This window comes from Cupressus sempervirens, chromosome 10 (assembly GCF_028749045.1).
Source record: "Cupressus sempervirens isolate cs-2001-9-10 chromosome 10, ASM2874904v1, whole genome shotgun sequence".
NCBI classification, from domain to species: domain Eukaryota; kingdom Viridiplantae; phylum Streptophyta; class Pinopsida; order Cupressales; family Cupressaceae; genus Cupressus; species Cupressus sempervirens.
In genome coordinates this window covers 97,846,109-97,852,719 of record NC_143127.1, presented here as the reverse complement: position 1 = coordinate 97,852,719, position 6,611 = coordinate 97,846,109, and the positions used below count along the sequence as shown (strand labels likewise).

At 40.8% G+C, this 6,611-nt stretch overlaps 1 protein-coding gene across 1 annotated transcript; it reads left to right on the top strand.

Moving 5' to 3' along the window:
* The first annotated feature begins 696 nt into the window (after window positions 1-696).
* Window positions 697-6,223, top strand: LOC149532759 (uncharacterized). The gene is made up of 6 exons (XM_089805758.1): window positions 697-1,136; window positions 1,296-1,611; window positions 2,064-2,148; window positions 5,628-5,697; window positions 5,781-6,002; window positions 6,085-6,223. Exons 1-6 carry the CDS (start codon window positions 697-699, stop codon window positions 6,221-6,223), a joined length of 1,272 nt encoding a protein of 423 aa, XP_089661884.1.
* The last annotated feature ends 388 nt before the right edge of the window (window positions 6,224-6,611 follow it).

The window sequence follows — 6,611 nt, the reverse complement described above, 5'->3', positions numbered from 1 at the left end:
ACGATCTCATCAAATGTTGAAGATTCATTTTCTATTGATATCTTTTTATACATGAAACCATTGTCTTTAATAAAAGATTTTATACAAACCCATAAACCTATAACTACCCACAGAAAAGCACAACCATAAGAACCAAAAACTTTTAAAAAAATTGAAAGTCCCTACTTTATTAAATTTGAAAGTTCGAAGGATTTTGTGGATAGCTTTGAGAATGCTCCTGCTGACTTGTGACTAGTGTAGCTAGGGCCTACATGCCTGAGGCCTACTCCTTTGTGCCGCTACTGATCTCCTTTAGATGGGATCGTTCTTGCTGCTAAGGTTTGGTGTTGCTGCGTGGGGGGTCAGGAGGTGTTTGCAGGTGTGTGTGGGGGTTTTGGGGGTTTTGGGGGTTTTGTTGAAGCATGGGTTTGGGGTCGGCTAAGGCTGCCTAGAGTGTGTAGCCTCCTTTTTTCTATTGGGCTTTGTGCATGGTTATTTGTTGGTGCTTGAAGGTAAGAAGTTTTCAGATTGGACATAGAGTTTTTTAGGGTTTTTAACATGGGGCAATCGAATATTCTTGCGTCTCATACTTTATCTGCTGATATGGAGATGGCTAATTCCTCCATACTAATGTGAGTGGGGGCTAAGGGCCAGACTGACAGTTTCCCATCCGGGGTGAATGCTTCATCGTCGAAGGGTTTTGTCTATATTAAGAAGATGAATGGTTGTTTAGAGCGATTTGATGATCGACCAGTTTTAGTTATTCAACCAGAGCAAATTTCAGAAGATGTAGAATATTGGGGCAAGAATGTGCTCATCTGTAAGTTTCTAGGCCTTCATCTTTCTCTTCCTATGTTGGAATTGTGGGTGCATCAAATTTGGAATCCTGAAGGGGATATGGAGATTCTTCTAGCAGCCAACAACTATTTTATGGTTATTTTTTCAAAAATGACAGACATGAATAAGGTGTTTGAAGGTGGTCCATATTTCTTTAACCAAGTTGGGCTTTTTATCAAACCCTGGCACATCGGGTTTAACTTTGCTGAGGAGACTCCCTCTCGGGTCCTAGTGTGGGTTCGTCTTCCACAACTTCCTCTAGAATTTTGGAGAGACGATATTCTTCATTCGATCTCACTTTTGCTTGGGAAACTAGTAGGGTCGGCCACACAAACTCAAGATTGAAAGGTAATTTCATATGCTCGAATTTGTGTAGAGGTTAATCTTAATAATCTATTGCCTAATTCTATGGAAATTTTCTTGGGCCCTACTTCATGGATTCAACAATTAGACTATGAGACTTTACCTTTTAGATGCAGGATATGTCGTGAGTATGGGCACTTACAACGTAAGTGTCCCCGAAATAAATTTTCTCAACCATTGGCTTCTGCTGAGCTGACCCTGAAGGATGATAAGGGTAAGGCCCCTATGCCAAAGGGCTCTATAGACAAGGAGGGTTTTATCCAAATTAAGCCATGCAATAAAGGAAAAGGGAAGAAGAGGACCTGGATGGACAGACAAAATGATGGCACTTTTAACAGGTTTAATGTTCTAGATAATTTGGTACAAGAGGAAGGCATACCAACTAAGTTTCCCTTGGGAGATGGATCTCTTCAGAGGCCCCAGGCGGGGGAGGTAATGAGTCTAGCCCAAGTACCAAAAGTGGAACAAGGTCAATCAGTTCCTTTGGATGTATTGGATCAAGAGAAAAATTATGATGTCCCCAGAGGGTCACAACCTAGGGTACCCCTAATATAATAGCTTCTATGCTCCCTAGCCAGAAAGGGATGCCAAACATCACAAAAGGTACTAAAGTTGCACCTTCTTTAGGCTTACAACAAAAACCCTTTAAAAAAGGGCCCTCAGAGAAGTCTGCTAAGAGTGCAAGGAAGATTGAGCAGGAGAAGGTTAAGATGATGGGAGAGACTTTAGTTGAGGTAGGGTTTGTGAAGCCCATTGATTCCCACTTCTCGCAATCTTCCAAATGATTATTGTCTTGGAACATGTGGGGGTTGAATAGCATCCCTAAACAAAAGGTTGTTCATAAATTGATAGATTCTCATTCTCCAGATATTGTGTTCATTCAGGAAACTAAGTTTACAGTTGATGATTTGGATAGTTGTGGGCCAAAGTTGTGGCCCCATGGTAGTTGGCAAGGAGTGGGTGCTCAAGGTAGCTCGGGTGGACTTTCCTATTTCTAGAATCCTAGGAAGGTGACTCCTCTGTGGTGGATTTTGAGTAGGTCCTCTATCTCTTTGATGGCTTCTCACTTTGAGATGGGAGAAAGGTGCATGCTCTCCAATATTTACACTCCTAATGATTTGGTGGGTAAATCTTTTATGTGGTCACATATCACCTTTGTTTTCTCCTTAGATCCTTTCCTCCCTTGGATTGTGGCTGGAGGCTTTAATGTTGTTACTAGTTTAGAGGAAAAGAGAGGTGGGATTTCTCGATTGGGCCCTTCTTCAAGTATGCTTAGAGATAATATTGTTTCTTTGAACCTCATTGATGTTAAACCTAGCTTTGGTACATTCACCTAGAATAATAGGAGCGGGATGGAGGCCATTTTAGAAAGGCTGGATAGGTTCATTGTTTCTTGTTTTTGGATGGATATCAGATGGTCTACCAGATCAAAAGTTCTTGATTGGAGAGGATCTGACCACTGGCCTATTAAGTTTTTTGTCACTTCTTTTAAGGCTTCTAAAAATCCCTCTTTCAAGTTTCAGTTGATGTGGTTGAGCGATCCCTCTCTATAAGATCTTATGATAGCCTAGTGGCATGAGGGTAGGCCTCTTCATGGCACCTCCATGTTCTCCTTTGAGAAGAGGCTTCAGCATGTGAAATTCAGGCTTAAAAAGTGGAACAAACAGTGCTTTGGGAATCTTCAAGACCAATTGTGGGCAGCCCAGGCTAGCATGGACAGTGTCACTCATCAGATTAGGGACCAAGGGATGATTCTAGATTTAATTTCTACAGAATCCCAACTCTAAGGGCATTAGAGGAATGGGAGCTTCAAGAGGAAATCTTTTGGAAGCAAAAGTCTCATGTGGATTGGTTGTAGGAGGGAGATAGAAACACTACTTTCTTTCATAACACAATTAAAGCTCACAGGTCTGGTAATTCTATCTCTTCTCTCGTTTCTGCTTCTGGAGATCGACTCTCTTCCAAAGAGGCAATTTCTTTAGAGGCCATTAGATACTTTTTCCAACGCTTCTCTAAGGAGGAACCTTGTTCAATGGTGGAGACAAGGACTATTTAAGATTGCATTCCCCAACTTATTTCTAGCAATATGAACAGGAATCTGTTAAGGCCTATTTTGCTTGAAGAGTTGGAGAAGGTGGTTTTTGGTATGAAGAAAAGTAAAGCCCCGAGCCCGAATGGTTTTCGCATTGATTTTTTCCAATAATTTTGGGAGATTATTAAATTTGATCTTCTAGAAGTAGTCCAGGAATCACATCAGAACAAACAAATGCTTAAGTTTTTCAATACTACCTTCCTGGCTCTCATTCCCAAGATTGACCGGACGAACGGTTTGGATCAGTTTAGACCTATTGCTTTATGCAATGTCACTTACAAAATTATCACCAAAGTGATTGCTAAAAGGCTCAAGCCTTATTTGGCTACTTTGATATCCGAGGAACAAGGAGGCTTTGTTGGTGGTAGATAGATTCTTGATGGGGTGGTTATTGCTTCAGAGGCTATCCACTCTATGGCCATGTCTAACAAAAAGGCTATGTTTATTAAACTAGATTTAGTAAAAGCATATGACTAGGCTAGCTGGGAGTTCTTGGGTTGTGTGCTTCTAGCTTTCGGATTTGATATGGAATGGGTTGATTGGATTCTCAGTTATGTGACTTCCCCATCATTTTTAGTTCTTATTAATGGAGAACCTACTGAGCTTTTCTCTACTTATTGGGTACTTCGACAGGGGGATCCTCTCTCTCCATATCTCTTTATTATTATGGCAGAGGGCTTAGGCAGATTTATAAAATTTCAAGCCGAGCAAGGGCTTGTCCATGGGTGGAAGTGGAACAATAATATTCCAGCATATACAAACTGATGGGCTTGGTTACTATAAATGACGCAAGACATTTCATAATGATATTAGAAATTTATTTGAAATCTTCTGGGCAGCAAATTAATGAAGGTAAGTCATCCATTTATTTCTTTAATACTCCACAACTGATCCAGCTCAAGATTGCCAAGATTCTCAAGTTTCAAATTGGCTCTCTTCCTTTGATTTATCTTGGAGTCCCCTTAGCTCTGGGGACTCAGCTAAAGGAATATTGGCAAGATCTTTTGGACAAATTTCATAGCAGGGTGAGCCATTGGACTCATAGGTGGCTCTCTTCCGCTGGAAGAGTTATCCTTCTCAAGACAGTGATTCAGGCTCTCCCTATTTATACGTGTCTTGTGCAAGCTCCTCCCATTGGCATTATGAAATAATTTGATGCTCTATCTCGACAATTCCTTTGGTCAAGCAATCTTCTCTCTTCTAAGTGGAGCTTAGTCAATTGGGACACAGTTTGCTTGTTGAAGTTTGTTGGGGGTCTAGGCCTTAAATGTATGGCTCTTGGCATCAAGGCTTTAGCTGCTAAGTTATATTGGAGGTGGTGCAATAATCAAGATCAGGATTGGGCTAAGATTTTGGCCCAAAAGTACTTTCCAAGAGTGGAGTATCAGGATATTCCTAGATTGACTCTAGATGGAAAGGGTTCCTTTATTTGGGATACTCTTAAAAAGAGAGCTCCTCTTATCAAGGAAGGCTTTTTCTGAATATGTAATGAGGGATCGAGTGCATTATTTTGGCAGGACTCTTGGGATGGCCATCCTCCCATTATTTCCAGTTACCCTCACTTTTAGGCTCTTTGTCAATTTTTTATTGCTACGGGATGGATCAAGGTGGCTCATTTCAAGACTGTCAAACAATGTAGATCAGTGGATGTGGCTTGTTGGAAGGATCCTAGTGAGTGGCCTTTGGGGGGTTCCTTTGAGATTCGGGCTAATCTGGCTAGTATCCTCTCTAATAGGTTGTGTAGCTCCTCTAAGGACAAGGATATCCTTGTTTGGGGTCCAAGTCCTAAAGACAAGTTCAGTGTGGCCCAAGGTTATGCTTGGCTAGATAATCAATGTCATGGAATAATTGAAGTTCCTTGATGGAAGAAGGTTTGGAATATATTCTCTTGGCTGAAGTGTAATTTTTTCTTATGGATTGTTCCTCAGAAGAAATGTCTTACTTGGGATAACCTTCAAAGAAGAGGGTTCCAGGGCCCTTCTCTCTATTCCCTCTGTATGTTGAATGGAGAGAGTGTTTCTCACTTATTCTTCTTATGTCCTCTCTAGAGAAATCTAGCATAAGTGGTGGGAGGCGTGGTGTCATGGGTGCATTCATGTTGAGTCTCTTATTGAATTTTGAGATAGCCTTGGCAGACCTCTGGCGAAAACAACGTTCCTTTAGGTGGCTTGAGTTGTTGGACCTACTTTTATTCTTTGGAATCTTTGGCTTGAACGTAATCGCAGGATTTTTTATAATTCTAGTTTGGGAGTCACTAATCTGTGACATCTATGCTTCTGAGCAAACTCCAGGAAACTATCTATGCCAAGTGTGATATGACTGAACTTGTGGACCCTGGTGAGTGCAATATTGTTAGGAATTTGGGACTGGTGGACAAAGGATCGAGATGCACAAGCAGTAAGAGATCTTAGCCGCTCAAGAGAAAGGTTTGTAGGGTGGGGAGATGGAGACCACCGCCGATGGATATCCTTAAAATTAATACTGATGGATCTTCTTGCGGGAACCCTAGGCAGGCAAGTGTGGGGGGGATTGGAAGATGTAAAGATGGTAGTGTTATTTTTCTATTCTCTGTTTTTAAAGGAGTTCATTCCAATAACTTGATGGAGGCCCTGGCCATTAAGATAGCTATTGAGCGGGGATGCTCTTTAGGTTGGAGGAAGATGTTGTGTGAGTCAGATTCTCAGATTGTTGTGGATATGATCAATAACCAAAGTGTGGATGATGTTAACTGGCAATTAGCTAGCCTTTATTATTCGAGAGATTCTTTATCTGAGTAGCTTTTTGGATTGGATCTCTTTCTGTCATATTCTTAGGGAATGGAATGGAGTGGCTGAAGTCTTGGCAAAATGGGCGTCGGAGAAAGGAGATGGTTGGGATATTTTAGGAAGGGATGGACTCCCTGTTAAGTATATTGGGACTTTTGAGCAGTTAGTGAAAAAGGATACAATCTAATTTTTCTTGTGCTTGAATCTGGTTCTTTTGAGCCTGACACCTTCTGTAATTTTTGACTTTGATTGAATAAATTTTTACCCCTCTTTTTTCAAAAAAAATTGAAAGTTCCTATTATTCATACCCTTTCACACATATGAAGCAAGCATGTTGATCCTAGGGAACCCTTGACATGGTTGTATTCCTATGTATTATTGAAAATGTAGAAAAGACAACATAATTTTACCGAAAAAAAGACAACAATGTTTCACTAAAAAAGATAAGAGAATTCCACTAAAACTCCAACATATGATCCTCCCAATCTACACCCAACCTAATAATGAAGAACCATGACATCAAACCTAACAACAATGTTTAGCCTCGGTGCATCGATGGAAGCCGTTTCCAGAAC